At 48.5% G+C, this 15,823-nt stretch overlaps 1 protein-coding gene across 2 annotated transcripts in view; it reads right to left on the bottom strand.

The window, feature by feature from the left end:
• Nucleotides 1-15,823, bottom strand: part of TICRR (TOPBP1 interacting checkpoint and replication regulator) — a 42,005-nt gene that overhangs the window by 2,193 nt on the left and 23,989 nt on the right. For both annotated transcript variants that reach the window (XM_030576814.1, XM_030576815.1), the window contains exons 13-20: nt 15,039-15,135; nt 14,732-14,804; nt 13,664-13,810; nt 12,083-12,173; nt 11,454-11,515; nt 10,345-10,500; nt 9,445-9,599; nt 819-3,102 (exon numbers count right to left, since the gene is read on the bottom strand). In XM_030576814.1, the coding sequence (XP_030432674.1) occupies nt 819-3,102; nt 9,445-9,599; nt 10,345-10,500; nt 11,454-11,515; nt 12,083-12,173; nt 13,664-13,810; nt 14,732-14,804; nt 15,039-15,135 (3,065 nt within the window). The remainder of the gene's footprint in view (nt 1-818; nt 3,103-9,444; nt 9,600-10,344; nt 10,501-11,453; nt 11,516-12,082; nt 12,174-13,663; nt 13,811-14,731; nt 14,805-15,038; nt 15,136-15,823) is intronic.

Here is a 15,823-nt window from a genome sequence, read left to right as displayed (position 1 = left end):
GCCTACTTCAGAAAAAAAAACCACCTCTTAAAAAGAGTTTAAAGAGCGAAATGCATAATGCTGAAAAGGGGTGAGCTGTTGGTACCAGAGCAGGCAAGCCTAGGGATGAGAAGCATAGAATCATACTCTGTATCCCATGAACCAATGCAGCATTCTTCCGGGTCGCTAATATATTGCTCAATTTAATTTAAAGTGTCCAAGGCCTGAAGCTATTACACCCCAGTCTAATACGTATGTCAGGGAGATTCCCCAGTTATATGCAGCTTATATTCCTCCCCACGCCATTACTCCTAGTTATACCACATTGCTACCACCCCAAATTACAACTCTCCTATCATGGGTTTTAATACCCTTTCACTATGTTAAGAATTAGGGACAGGGATGTGACTCCACAATCATTTTAGCCCTTAATCCCTCCCTGTAAGAGCCTCCAGCTGCCAGTCAGTTTATCCTTTTCTCTCATCTCGCTCCAATTTGTCAATATTCTGTTAGTTTCCCACAACAGAGGCAAATATTCTGATGCTGCAGAGCTACCTACCCAGTCCACAACATGACTGCATATACACCCCAATCAGCACTGGCCTTTTTTGCTGAAACATGGCATTATGACTCATGTCACTTGCTATCCATTTTCATCCTTTCATCTCATTCCAATGGATCTGCCTTTCAGATTTCTTCTGATGTATTAGCTGTATGTTCCCAGCTGCATCTCACTTTGTTTCCTGCCTGTTTCCAGTCCCCTCTGTATTCTGTTCTCACAGCTCCTCCAAATTTAGCATCTCTGAATTTCAGTAGGGTGTCACTTGACAATTGATTACCTGAAACACCGAAGACATCATCATCCCCTATGGAACTTTGTTGCCCAGGAGTTCTGTTTGAAGACACGGTGGTTCTACCAGGAGGCATTGTAGATATCCTCCTTTTGCTTGTGCTACTCTCATCTGTGGAAGAGCTGACCAGATCCAGGTAGTCTCTAGCTGTGCAAGACCTCTTAGCCTCCCATTTGGTTTCCTCCTCTGGAGACAAGAGGTCAAAGGTCCGCTTCCTGGATTTCAGGCCAAAAGTCCCTGTGGAAGCACCCTCATCAGCTCTGGGCTCAGTGTCACTGGGAGGTGACTGGTCCTGAAGCCTGTAAACCCCTTCCAGTTCAAAGTCAGCCAGCAGCAGAGCTTTACTGCTGTTGCACTGGTCAGAAATTGTTCCTCCCTCTTCACTTGCTGACACATTCCCTGTACATTCTGTATGCTTCTCACATCGACCACACCCACCATTGGCATTGCTGTTTGCTGCTTTTTTTCTTCGTGGCCAGTCCTTGATGGCATCAGGGGTAGTCTTCCCTTTGTTCTTTGGAGAGGGTGTCCAGGGAACTCCAGCATCCACATGAGATGGGGAGGTGGTGGTAGAGGCACAGCTAGTTGGGGTGTATGACTGGCAAATGTAGGTCTGCCCTCCACCCTTCCCAGGCGTGCTATGGGAAGAGCGAAAGCAGGATGGTGAAACACAAGCAGCTGCTAGTTTTCCGGGGTGTCTAGCACACCAGGTCACAGCAAGTTCACTAAAGGGACTTTCCTCTCCACTGGGTTTGCTGGTCTTCAGTTGTGACTGTACTTCCATGGCTGAGCCAGAACCAACCTTCTTAATGCGAAGCTTAGGCAAGCCAGAAGCTTGCATCTCAAGTTCAACCTCATAAGTTGGTGGACTTGCAGAGGCCAACTTATAATGACTTTTAGGAGTAGAAAACTTTGCTGGAAGTTCAGGATTCCCTAGTCGTGCTGCAGCCTCCCGCTGCATTCTATCTGGGGTGCAGCGCAATGAATAGACAGGAGAGGCAGACTTTGAGGTAGCAGGCAAAGCATTCAGAACGTCAGATCTAGAGGGTTTCTTAACAGTAAGAGTCTTCGACTCTTCTGATGGCAAAACTCTAGCTTCTGAGGCATCACTCTTCCTGCTGCCTAAGAAAGAGGAATCTAAGTGCTCACGCTCACTCACAACATCTGCGATCTGCACATGTCCTTTAGCAGAAAGCTCAGGAGAGAGTTGCTTTTCCAAACTCTGATCCTTTCCTGGGGAGGAGCCCTGAGCATCTATATCCACTAGTTCACTTCTCTCTAACATGTGGACACTTTCAGAAGCCTTGAGCTCATGAATCAGAGAGCTTTGTGCAGGAAGCCTTGTGTTACCATTACTATGGTGTTTCTGCTTATTTCTAGCCGACTTCGAGAGTGAAAGAGCAGGATTTTCTTCTCCGGGTTTGGTGTGCTCAGGTAGGCAGATAGGAGACCCTAGGGCTTTCCTTGGGGATGTGCCTGCGATGTTTTGAGATTTCAAAGGAGGTTTTTTAGGTGTATTAGACTCCCGGTCAAGTTCTCTTGTTTTACTGTGAGGAGCTGAATCTACGGACAGAGTCTTTATGGAAGATTCAAAAGGAGAATTAAATGAAGACACTGTTCTCAAAGTGGATTGGGCTTCTGGAGATAAAACAGCAGCCACTATACCCACTGGACTCAAAGATTTTGGACCCGCACATCTGACCTTCCTGGGAGTTGCTTCCATTGGCTGAGACACTGACTCTAAATGGAAATTTGGCTGTGGATTTCTCTGAATCTCCATGTGGAGCGTCTGCCTATGAATAGAAGCTGGAGATGCTGTTTTCTGTGAGGATCTCAAGGAGCGTCTTTGAGTTTGTGGGTCTGTGAAAGATTTTTCCTTGGTAGTACAAAGCAATTGTGTTGCTGTATATGAAGCAGTTGCTGGACTGGAATCTTTTAGAGGTGACCCAAAAACATCATCAAGCACTTCATTCCCAGCCTGCTTTTCTGGAATCTGTAACCCCATCTCCTTGTAAGGGGAGGGAAATCTCACTGGAGAAGAGTCCTTCTGATGAGTTACTTGTGCTAAATGATCCCTCTTCCTTTCATTAGGCTCAGGTGGTGGCTTCTCCTGTCTGGAAGGAGAGAAGTACCTTCCTAAACATTTAGCTGCAGTCTGCTTAGCAGCTGGACTTTTGCCAGGGGTCTTTTCCAATGTTTTTGGTGGTGTGTGTGGAGTACGAGGAGATTTCCTTGGCATTCTACTGGCAGAGCTCTGGGGCTTCTGGGGAGTCTGAGGAAAGAGTAAGAACAGAACATACTTAATACTACTATATAATGGCATCTTAACACTCATTTCTGGCGATAAAAATATAGAAGCTGTTTGACTAAAGCCGCACAATTTAAGTCACACACAAACAAAAGTAGCTATTTAAAGATGCACAAATCTGACTAAGTACGTGTATGCAGTGTAGTTGTAGCCATGTTGGTCCCAGGCTATTAGAAGACAAGATGCGTGAGGCACTCTCTTTTATGGACCAACTTCTGTTGGTGAGACAGACAAGCTTTCGAGTCACACTGTCGTCTCTCTCACCAAAGAGAAGCTGGCCCAGTAAAAGATATTCTTCGAGTGCTTGCTCATATCCATTCCAGTTAGGTGTGCGCGTGCACGTTCGGAGATTTTTACCCTGGCAACACTCGGTGGGCCGGCAGGGCGCCCCCTGGGGTGGCGCCACCATGGCGCCCGATATATACCCCTGCCGGCCCATCCGCTCCTCAGTTCTTTCTTACTGCCCGTGTCGGTCGTTGGAACAGTGGAGCGCGGCTTAGCTGATCTCCATCTCCCTAGCTCTTCGCTCGTTTATATAGTTATTGTGTACATAGTTAGTTTTTCTATAGTTCTAGTTAACTTTTTTATTAGTAGTAGTTTTATAGTAGTTGTGTATATAGTTAGAGGGTTGAGGGCTAGCCCCTTCTCCTCCCCCGGTACCGGACCCATGCCCGGTTCACCGGGCTTCAGACCTTGCGCGGCCTGTCATCAGCCGATGCCCACAGGAGATCCACACGACTCCTGTTTAAAGCGCCTAGGAGAATCCCACCTTGCGGACAAGACCCGGACGAAGAAAGAGCGGAACATTTGCCTCAAGCAACTCTTGATGGAGGCAGCTCTAACTCCTCCATCTTCGGCACCAACTCCAGCACCGGGGACGAGTGCTTCCTCCGCACTGGAACGCACGGTTCCAGTGAAGACTCCTTGGCACCAGCCTTCACCGGCTCAACCCTCTGGCAGGCACCGATCCCTCTCCCTGAGGAGCAAGAGGCACAAGGCTCCTGCGGCACCTGTATCTACGCCGCAGTCGGAGCGTACATCTAAGGCAGACCGCCCGGCACTGTCAGCTGCCGCGGCACCGCTTGCCTCCGCACCGTTGATTCCGGTCTCTCAGGAGCCGTCGAGTCTGGTGCCTACCAGCTCCCCAGTGCACGCTGTGGTCGAGCTCGTTGTGCCCTTGACGGCGGAGACTTTCTCCACGGCTCAGGAACTAATTGCTCTGACGGAGCCTGAGCTGCCCCAACCCCCGGCACCGCCGGTGCGGGTTGTTCAGTCACTGGGCAAGCCTGCTATGATGAGGCCATCTTCGCCGGACACGGCACAACGCCACTGATCCCGATCCAGGTCCCGCTGACGCTCTTGGTCCCGCCATCGCTCCCACTCTTGGCGCTGCTCGCAGTCCCCAGTACTGCTCTCCATCCCGGTACCGGTCGTACTCGCGGCACCACTTGAGATCCCGGTCTCCATCACGGTACTCTTGGCACCGGTCCAGATCCCGGCACCGCCGTACCTCTCACAGCCGATCTTGGCATGGCGATGCGAGGCACCGGTCGACCTCCCGGCACCGCACTGGTCGCAGGTCCCGGTCCCGCTCCCGGCACCGCTACGACTCTCGGTACCGTTCGCCGGTGCCGTGCAGACAGGAGTCCAATGGACACAGAGACCTGGTCCAAGCGACTTCAGCTCCTCCGTGGCCCTTGCGTCATCCATCCGTCTCCTCCCATGTGGACAGTGCCTCCTACGGGGACTTGGATACGCATGCCCATGGCCCGGACCACGGATCTCATCGTGGTCCTTTTGGACACCTTGGGCGTATCATCAAGCCCAAGGCGAACCGACTGGCCCATCACGCTCCGGTCACTCAGAGCACTGTGTGCCCGAGGCCACAGTCAGCTGACCTCTCCCCGCTGACACAGAGGAAACCAGTGCACACGCACTGGAACCACATGACCTTCCGGAGACGGAGGTCCCCCCGGACCAGGCGTCAGTGCAGGACCCACTCATCCCGGGGCTGTCATCCTCCTCTTCCCCAGATGAGGCAGTAGCGGGGACGTCATCATCGGGACCACCTCCTATTGACCTCGGGTCACACCAGGACCTTCTGCGGCGTGTCGCCCAGAATATCAACCTGCCAGTAGACAAGGTTCCAGAGGTGGAGGACCCAGTGATTAGCATCTTGTCCGCAGAGACACCACTAGAGTGGCTCTCCCATTCATCCGTTCAATCCAGGCTAGAGCAGAAACTATCTGGCAATCCCTGGCTTCCATCCCGCCCACAGGCAAGGGGGTCAAACGGAAGTACATGGTGCCTTCCAAGGGGTATGAGTACCTCTATGTGCACCCTGCTCCCTGTTCCTTGGTGGTACAGTCCGTCAACGAACAGGAGCGCCACAGCCAACAAGCCCCCGCGCCTAAATATAGGGAGGCCCGGCGCATGGATTTGTTGGGACGAAAAAATCTATTCTGCGGGAGGTCTCCAACTCCGCATAGTGAACCAACAAGCCCTCCTCGGCAGATACAGTTACAATACCTGGGAGGCTGTTGGGAAGTTTGCTGAGTTGGTTCCGCAAGATTCCTACCAGGAATTTGCAGCACTCCTGGAGGAGGGGAAGAGGGTCGCGAGGACCTCCTTACAAGCCTCGTTAGATGCCGCCGATTCGGCGGCCAGAACGGTCGCTTCTGGCATAGCCATGCGCCATATATCATGGCTGCAAGTGTCCGGCCTGCCACCTGAGTTGCAACATACGGTACAAGACCTGCCGTTTGATGGTCAAGACTTGTTTTCGCAAAAGACGGACCCTAGACTGCAGAATCTAAAGGACAACAGAGTAATTATGCGTTCGTTGAGAATGCATACACCTCAGACTCAAAGACGGTCCTTCCGCTCCCAACCGCAGCGCCTTTACCCCCCCGCCTCGGCCAAGGCAAGACTTTGCCAGAAGACGAGGTCGTACTAATCGCAGATGTCAGTCTGGACCTCAAGGGGGCAACAATTCCGGTCCCACCAAACCAACGCCGGGACCCAAACCAAACTTTTGAGGGTGCGCCCGAGAGCAGTGTACCAATTGCCTCCCTGGATCCCTTTCTGTTCTACAACCGCCTTTCCCCGTTCCTACCGGCGTGGTCCCAGTTGACGTCAGATCGTTGAGTCCTACGCACGGTGAAGCTTGGATACCGTCTTCAGTTTGTTTCACCCCCCTCCCTTCCACCCGCACTCCTCGTTCCTCTTCAGGGACTTCTCTCACGAGCAACTCCTCTTACAGAAGGTCCGCAAGCTCCTCTCAATCAGAGCTATAGAGGAGGTACTGGAGGAGTTAAGGGGCAAGGGCTTTTATTCCCGATATTTCCTCATTCCCAAGGCGAAAGGGGGCCTCCGGCCTATCCTCGACCTGTGAGGACTGAACAAATTCATTAAAAAGTTCAAGTTCCGCATGGTATCCCTGGGAACCATTATTCCTTCTCTGGATCCCAGAGATTGATACGCCGCTCTCGACATGCAGGATGCATATTTCCACATAGCAATTTATCCCCATCACAGGAGGTATCTGCGCTTTGTGGTAAACCATCGACACTACCAGTTTACTGTCCTCCCCTTTGGCCTTTCCTTGGCCCCTCGTGTGTTCACGAAGTGTATGGCAGTTGTCGCTGCTTCCCTACGCCATTGTCGGATACATGTCTTCCCTTACCTCGATGACTGGCTTATCCAAGGGGCCTCCGAGGCACAAGTGATCAGCCATGTGGCCATTATAGAGGACCTCTTTCTGCGTATAGGCCTGATCATCAACTTAGACAAGTCCACTCTAGTGCCTAGGCAGAGGATAGAGTTTATCGGGGCAATGCTGGACTCCAACCTTGCGACGGCCAGTTTATCCCCCCACCGGTTTCAGGCCATAGTCTCACTTGTCCAAGGTCTTCAGCGTCTGCCAACAACCTCTGCCCGCACTTGCCTTGCTCTCCTCGGTCACATGGCTGCATGCACATTCGTCACAAAGCACGCCAGGCTGCGAATGCGTCCTCTCCAAATCTGGCTCGCCTCCGTCTATCGGCCGCGCAGAGACGCCATAGACATCATTCTGACAATTCTGCCGAGCGTTCTCGGCTCCCTCAACTGGTGGCGAACGTCCTCCTGGGTGTGTGCAGGACGACCGTTCCATCCTCCCCAGCCCTCCATGTCCCTAACAACAGACGAGTCCTCCCTGGGCTGGGGTGCTCACCTAGGACGCCTGCGCACCCAAGGCCTTTGGTCGTCCCAGGATTTGACACTACACATCAATGTCCGGGAGCTGAGAGCGGTCTGGCTGGCGTGCCAAGCATTTCAGCACCATCTGCAGGGCCGTTGTGTTGCAGTCTTTAGGGACAACACAACAGCCATGTATTATATAAACAAACAGGGAGGGACGCGGTCCTCCCCCTTGGGTCAGGAAGCGATCCAACTGTGAGACTTCTGCATAGCCCACTCCATAGACCTAGTAGCCTCCTTCCTCCCAGGAGTCCGAAACACGCTTGCAGATCATCTGAGCAGGTCCTTCCTGGCGCACAAGTGGTCCATCCATCTGGACATTCTCCATTCAGTTTTCCGGAGGTGGGGCTTTCCCCAAATAGACCTCTTTGCCTCCAGGGAGAACAAGAAATGACAGGTATTCTGCTCCCTGCAAGGTCGCTCCCTGGGCTTCCTGTCGGATGCGTTCCTCATTCCGTGGACGGGCCACTTCTGTTATGCCTTCTCACCATTTCCTCTCGTCCACCGAGTTCTGCTCAAGATGTACAGGGACAAAGCCCGCCTTATCCTGATCGCTCCGGCTTGGCCGAGGCAGCATTGGTACACCATGCTGCCCGACCTGTCTCTGTCAGACCCTATTCCCCTGCCACTCTGCCCAGACCTGATCACGCAGGACTTCGGCAGGCTACACCACCCGGACCTGCAGTCCCTTCATCTGACTGCATGGCTGCTGGCTGGTTGAGCCAATCGGAGTTGTGTTGTTCCGCTGCAGTGCAACAAGTGCTGCTGGGAAGCAGAAAGCAAGGTATGTTGATCGCGTGGAGGGCTAAATGGAAGCGCTTCTGTCACTGGTGCGCTCAGCAGGACCTTTCTCCCCAGTCTGTTTCAGTCCCCACCATCTTGGACTATTTATGGTCTCTCAAAGAGCAAGGTCTAGCGATCTCTTCGCTAAGAGTGCAGCTTGCAGCTATTTCCACCTTCCATCCTTGGGAGGCTGGTAGTTCTGTTTTTTCCCCATCCTATAGTTTCCAGATTCCTCAAGGGCTTGGAGCGACTCTATCCCCAGGTCAGACAACCAACCCCTACCTGGGACCTGAACCTTGTCTTAACCAGGCTCATGGGGGCCCCCCTTTGAGCCTTTAGCCACATGCTCGCTGCTGTACCTGTCCTGGAAGACAGCATTCCTAGTTGCTATCACCTTGGCTAGACGAGTCTCGGAACTTAGAGCTTTGTCTGTGGATCCTCCGTATACGGTGTTCCATAAGGACAAGGTACAGCTGCAACCACACCCGGCGTTCCTCCCTAAGGTCGTCTCCTCCTTTCATGTTAATCAGGACATCTTCCTGCCAGTCTTTTTTCCAAAACTGCACTCATCGCGATGGAAACAGCAGCTGCATACTCTGGATGTCCGCTGGGCTCTCGCGTTTTACATCGAGAGGTGACATCCTGTATTTGGACATGCTACGACTTGGCTCATGTTCCGACTGGTCATCTTACCGCCCACTCAACTCGGGCTCCAGCCTCATCTGCCGCATTCTTGGCCCATGTTCCCATACAGGAAATCTGCCGTGCGGCCACCTGGTCTTCCGTCCACACCTTTGCATCGCACTACGCATTGGTCCAACAGTCTAGAGACGATGCCGCCTTCGGCTCAGCGGTCTTACATTCCACAACATCTCGCTCTGACCCCACCGCCTAGGGGAATCACCTAACTGGAATGGATATGAGCAAGCACTCGAAGAAAAGACGGTTACTCACCTTTGTAACTGTTGTTCTTCGAGATGTGTTGCTCATATCCATTCCACACCTGCCCTGCTTCCCCACTGTCAGAGTGGCCGGCAAAGGTATATATCGGGCGCCATGGCAGCACCACTCCAGGGGGCGCCCTGCCGGCCCACCGAGTGTTGCTAGGGTAAAAATCTTCTGACGAATGTGCACCCGGCACGCACACACCTAACTGGAATGGATATGAGCAACACATCTCGAAGAACAACAGTTACAAAGGTGAGTAACCATCTTTTTCCTCACTCACCTTGTCTCTCTAAGTACATACAAGCAGAGGGGAGAGAGTGTGGGAAGGTGTTTTACCTGACAGGCAATTGGTTCCTCCAAGTCTGAGCTGTTTCTTGTTTTCGTTGTTCCAAGTGACTCCTTCACTTTAGGGCTGCTCCCTTCAAGAACTGCTCCAAAGAGAAGCCTCTTGGGAGATTGGATAGTTGGATTATCAGGATACAGTGGAATGCCTTCAAAAAGCAAAGTGCAGTTAGATTGGCACCAAGCATTGACATGGGATTGACACAGTTGTTCCTGGCACCCAGATGGTCAGAGACAATTAAAGGGCTGCAGTATTGGCACCATTTACTCTTTGCTGGCTACCCAAAGTTTTACATCCTGAGTGAAGTATTACTGTTTTCTGTACTATCACAGGAAAATAACTAACACTAAACAGCTGTTACTAATAGATGAACAAACATATGTGGAAAAAGTCCTCAAGGACAAAGCTGTTAGGATGGATGGCACGACTAAGTCCTGAACTTCTCCGTGGAATCAGTTTATAATCCTTCTGAAGAAGGAAATCAGGAAGAGTCCATCAAGCACTGCATTATGCTCCCACATAGAAGACCTAGGTTTGGCAGCAGCTTTAGGACTCCTGCTGCTGACAGGGTTATGTTATGTTTAATGGGTAAGGCGGTTTACTGGTTTGGGTCTGATTGTTTCTTGGCTGGCTGAGTAATAACACCTTCCTTTTCTCATAGGAGACTGGAACTACAGTGGTTCCTAACACAGAGATTCCCAATACAAAAATGCTAGATTCTGCTGGCTATAATGGATGCCATCTGGCAGTTCTCACCACAACAGATGCCTCAGAACCTTTAAGAGTTCTGTCTGTAGTGCCAATCAGCAAATGCTTCTGCACCAGAATCTGGCAGCTAGATTACCTATTGCAGTTAATGCCAGGTAAGTAAGTGTGATCGCCAACCCCAGTACCTGTTATGTTCTGCTTAACACATGTCACTTCTCGCTGTACCCAGTGTACTCGTTGCATATTCCGTGAGCTGGGCTGTGCGGTGGAGTAGAAAGAGCCTGAGTGTGTCCTATTCAGCGACAGCTGTTTGATGCGCGGACTTCTTCTTAAACCCACTTCTGGAAGTCAAGAGTAATACCATCAGGGCCTTCTCTCTCAAAACTCACACCACTTCCAAAAGGAAGCTACAGCTGGCAGACAAGTGCCTCTGGAAAGGATCTCTCTGGAGCTGTCCAACAGTGATTTGTTCACTAACCCTGTCTCATGCAGGGAAGGGGCTAGTTTGTGGAACATTCGACAAAATCAGAAGATGAAAAGGGTTAAAAGGAAACCTAACTCCAACTTCAGTGGGGACTTCTAATACTAAAACATGTGCTTCCTTCCAGGCCAAACTTCTTCATAGCAAAGACCCCACCCACCCCATCTAAAACAGGTGCCTTATAGTCACGTCTCCTCCCATTCATAATCATTCAACATCCTGTGGCAACTACAACAGTTGTTTATATAGAAAAGTAATATTAGGAAAACATGGTTTTTGCTTCTTTCGTAAAAAGAGTTTTGTCTTTGGACTAGTTAATCCCACTGTTGGTTTTTGCTCTTCATTTCGTCTCACCCCAAAACCAGCTTGTTGTTCTGTTCCTTAGCTGGGGGCAAGACTGTGCAGCCAGTACCACATGGTCACCTAACACTGTGTAGAACCTCAAACATTACGCTGTAGTATATTAGAGGAGAGAAATGAGGAATTCCCAGCACAAGGCTAGGAGGTACTGTCTTTTAAATACTGCTTCAGAGGTCCAACAATCCCAAAGCACTCCTGGCAAAAATTGAGATGTTCATAGTTGTGATATGGCCAGTTGGAGGATTAAGTTCTGCCTCCCTAAAGTTCTCATTCTTTCTTAAAATCTCTGTATAGTTCACTGTTGCCTTCCACTCCAGGGGTGGTTGCAATGTTCTTTATATATTGTAGTTTAGGGTCCTTGGGGATCATCCAGACTGAAGTGTGCTATCTTAGTATGAACTGCAGCAAGGTAAGAAAGGGCAAGTGATCAGTCTGTATTAAATTTATACCTACCACTCATGGCTTTCTCTGGAGATTCTTCCACAATACTGATGTCAGAGCCAGGATCAGAACACCTTGGAGAAACAGTGAAAACGTTTCAGACTCCCCATAACACCATGCCTGGTTTGCGAGTATACTAAACATGTGTTTTTCAGAGCTGCAGAGAGCACCATTTGCTAACAAAGCCACATCAACAAGTTGCAAGGTAGTCTCAACATATGATTAGTAGGCATTGCCTCCCATCAAGAGATCAATCTGGCCACAGGATGTCCTTCCAGCCGTGGCACAGACAGGAGAATAGGCCCAACTTCAGCTGAAATTTTCCCTGGTTCTCATTAGCAACTCTCTGTATAAAACACCACCAAACCAGCCTTTGTAGGGGAACCCTAAAAAGTGGCACCCAACTTTGCCTGAGGGGCACAATGGCAACTTGATGCAAGCATGAGAGATGCATTTAATATGCATGATGAAGCAAGTGGTGGTTGTACTCACTTAAATTGTGGAACCTGTAGTCTCCACAAGTTGTCTTGTTGTATTCACAATGCTAAATTCCATAGTACTTGTTTGGTCTGCAGTCCACATCCTGGCCACCCAGCACTTGGTTAAATACATTTCAGAACTACCCAATACCATTCACTCACCGGCCTTTGATCTGTTTATGAAGCAGCCTCCTGGAGATCTGTTTGTGCAGCGGCGTCTCTGAGACTCTCTTGGTCAGTAGCTTGCGACGATCTAAAAATGATGATCAGAAATTTAAAACAAGCCTGTGAGGTGGCTTGGATAGGATTGAGTGAGCAGTGTGAAGATTTTAGAGACTTACAGATCACATCTACATATTATTTAGTCTCTATTCAGGCAGGTAGGCAATTGTACACTTCAGTTTGAACCATCAAAACAATAGCCACGCTGCTCTCATGGCTCACTTCACATACAATATAAATTTTACAGTTAAAGGTGAATTTTGTAAATAAAATCTTGCAACTAGTAGGGCAAACAGTCCATTCACATAACTTTTACATTATATCCCTTTGTTCCCTCGTTTATTAGACCTAATTTAAAGTCCTTATCTTGCAAATGGTCCCAATAACTACTTAAGTTGTTAGCTGTTTGGAGCAGGAACCTTGTCTTCCCATAGATCTGTAATGCACCGAGTACACCTATAATGCTATAGAAATAATAGGTAGCATTAATGTAAAAGGAGTCTGGTTTGTGCTTAACTTTAGTTGTATAATTAAGGGACTTAATAGTATAGAAATACAGATATATTGGACTTCAGGGGCTAGCCCTGCCATCTATTGAATTGAGTTTAGTGACAGATGCATGCACAGTACCCTTGCAGACATCCACATTTTAACTGTTTGCATAAGGATTCAACCATCTCCCATTTTTCTTGTGCCACAGCAGCCAGACAAATGAAAAAAGATTAAAAGATCAAATCTGCCTTCAAGACAGGATGGTCGGTTATTTGCACAGATTCCATCTCTTTTATAGAGGCGTGAAGTCAGTGAAAGTTGAATGTGATGTCTGAGTGTTAAGGTACACTAAAGCGTCTCTTAAAGGAAACATCCATGTAAGCAGTTTCCCAAACTTGGGATGCCACTTGTGTAGGGAAAGCCCCTGGCAGGCCAGGCCAGTTTGCTTACCTGCCATGTCAGCAGGTTCAGCTGATCGCGGCTCCCACTGGTTTGCTGCTCCAGGCCAACGGGAGCTGCTGGAAGCAGCGGCCAGTACGTCCCTTGGCCCACGCCGCTTCCAGCAGTTCCCGTTGGCCTGGAGCAGCGAACCGCAGCCAGTGGGAGCCGCGATTGACCCAACCGTGGACGCAGCAAGTAAACAAATAGGCCCCGCCCACCAGGGGCTTTCCCTACACAAGCGGCGTCCCAAGTTTGGGAAACACTGCATGTAAGGGTTCGTGTGGGTTGGTGTTCACTTCAAGCAATCGTACCTGATTAACAGTTTCTTTCTTTGTGAGAAAATATTTAACTTACAGATGAAAACAGGTTTGGATTTAAATATTACCCTGCACCATTTGCAACCCAAACACTGCAGCATTGAGCTGAAAATATCATCTCTTTCATAACAGAAAGCAGATTGATTTTACTGGTAAGAAGAGATGCCAGAATTTTCTTTTATTTTTTTTTGGTTAGGGGATCAGGGAGAAGTAAATGCAACTTTCTCTTGCAGATCCCAGACATAGGCAATTGCGTAAGCTCATATCTCACCTCTACCATCCTCATCAGAGCAGCTGCGTTTGTGCCTCAGGCCTTCCACAGCCGATACTGACTGGCTTCGAGGCATCTTCTTCAGGGACCTTTTTGATGGAGAAAGCATCTCTTCATTGAAGAGGTTCCGTCGCACCTTTGTCACCTCTGAAAGCACGAGAAAGGAAAAAAAGTGAGTAGCTATACCACAAAGGTAATTCTCTCATGGGGCACTGGAGGTAGGAAGAATGTAAACAGTCCCGACACTATGAAAGCAAATAACTTTTCTAAGGTGTGAAAAAGCCAAATAATTAAAGAGGTAGTTTGTACTGGTGAAAACAGTCACTATCCATGCCCTTCTCTGAACCCACCCTGGAGTTCTCTTATGAGGATTCCTGCTTATTTACACTTGTCAGATACTTAAGCCTTTTCTATAGGTTATAGTCAAGGAAACCCCAAGAAGGAGAAAGAAGGTAGGTTGAGTTCAAAGCACCAGAAGGATCACGATTAGGACCATGGGAAACATCCACCAAAGAGAATCTGAGCTGCAGCACTGATGGTCGTGGGGTTTGTTACCTTACATTTTACAGAAAACTTGAATTTTGAAACAGACATTACCAAGTTTCTAGTTGCAAAGCTATCCCCCCAAACACAATATTTATGAGAGCTTTGAGAAGAATGGAGTATGAACTGCCCCCTTCATCTCAATGGGGTGGTGACTAAAGCCCAATGGTTGTTCTATCAAATATCTTTGTGATCCTCTGTGCAGGACATGAGGACAGAAGATCTAAGGAAATCGGAAGATCAAGGGAGACTGACATTTTCTATGTTTTTTGAGACTAAACAGATTTAAATTAGTCACTTTTTATAAAATTATTCAGCAACTTACTCAACAGCCTATCAGCATGTTGAATGAATTCACTCATGAATGCTGATAGCTTTCCCCAAAGTTTCCACAGACTGCGGGAACATTTCCTGCAGATTTCCTGTCTCTCTATTAGTGGAACACTCCTGGCTCACTATGACGTACAATGAAATCAGCTGTGTGGGGAACCAATCAGCTTTCCATGGAGAAGAAAGTTGTCATACCTTGCACTGCCTCCTTCTGCAGGGGAAGCAGCTGTTGGGCTTTCTCAGTGGCAAAGTAACAGTGAGAGTTTTCCTGAAATGAAAATGTAATAAGTGTGAAACTGCTAGTTTATACTCAAAATCATAAGCGTGAAACATTTAGACAAGAGTTTCAGTTCTCAAAAAATTCTGCCTCAGAATGATTTTGGCCTTGTGCAGCTGATAAGGCACTTAACAGGCAAAGAACACATGCACCCACATGTGGTATCACAATGCTGCTGCACCATTATAGCAGATACCCACACCCAATCCTCTAGGAAAGCTTTACCTTTCTGATGGGATTCTTGGGTATTTGGGGAATTTCAATCTGGCGTAAATTCTGCGATGCTTCTGTCATGCTCCTGTGTCTGGCTAATGCATTATTCCTTTAGAAAGGATACAAGAAACAAAGATACAATAAGGACAAATGTAAGTATCAGTTCTACTGATATCGGTTCTTATATGGAACATAACTTGAGTTTGTTTCTAGTGAGGCAGGCAGGTCATATTACAGACTCCATCTGTATTAGGACCGCAAGCTCTTTGGGACAGGACCTTATCTATACTGCAAGGAGCTTAGAGTTTTTTAATCAAAACACCCAATCACTTCCGCTCAGCCACTGCAACAAGTAATCCAGTCTTGTCTTTAACTCCTCAGGTTCCCATAGAAATATATTTCACAGTGTGATTCCTCCACAGAACACACTTATGGACTTGGTATCTGTACAGATTAGTGACACTATTAAAATTGCAGGATATCCCAGAGTATGCAAAACATTTAGCACACATGGAGTTAGACTGCAAATTCCTTGCTTGTGTGGGTTTCATTTAACTCCACTGTAGTTTAAGAAATCTGGTGGTGATTTAATTTCTTTTAAAAAATAAACAAACACACCAACCTCGGGTATGGAACCCCTCCCAGAAGAGAAATTGAGCAACAGATCACAAAGGCAGGATTCCAGCTCATTTACCTGGCTAATCAATTTACACAATAGGCCATGATTATTCCCATGGAGCATGATTAAGTTGTTTATATCTGGATTAATGACTAATGCTAGTTTTAAAGAAAGTAGT

Source organism: Gopherus evgoodei, chromosome 10 (assembly GCF_007399415.2).
Source record: "Gopherus evgoodei ecotype Sinaloan lineage chromosome 10, rGopEvg1_v1.p, whole genome shotgun sequence".
Classification (NCBI taxonomy): Eukaryota; Metazoa; Chordata; order Testudines; family Testudinidae; genus Gopherus; species Gopherus evgoodei.
This window is presented reverse-complemented; position numbering and strand designations above follow the sequence as displayed.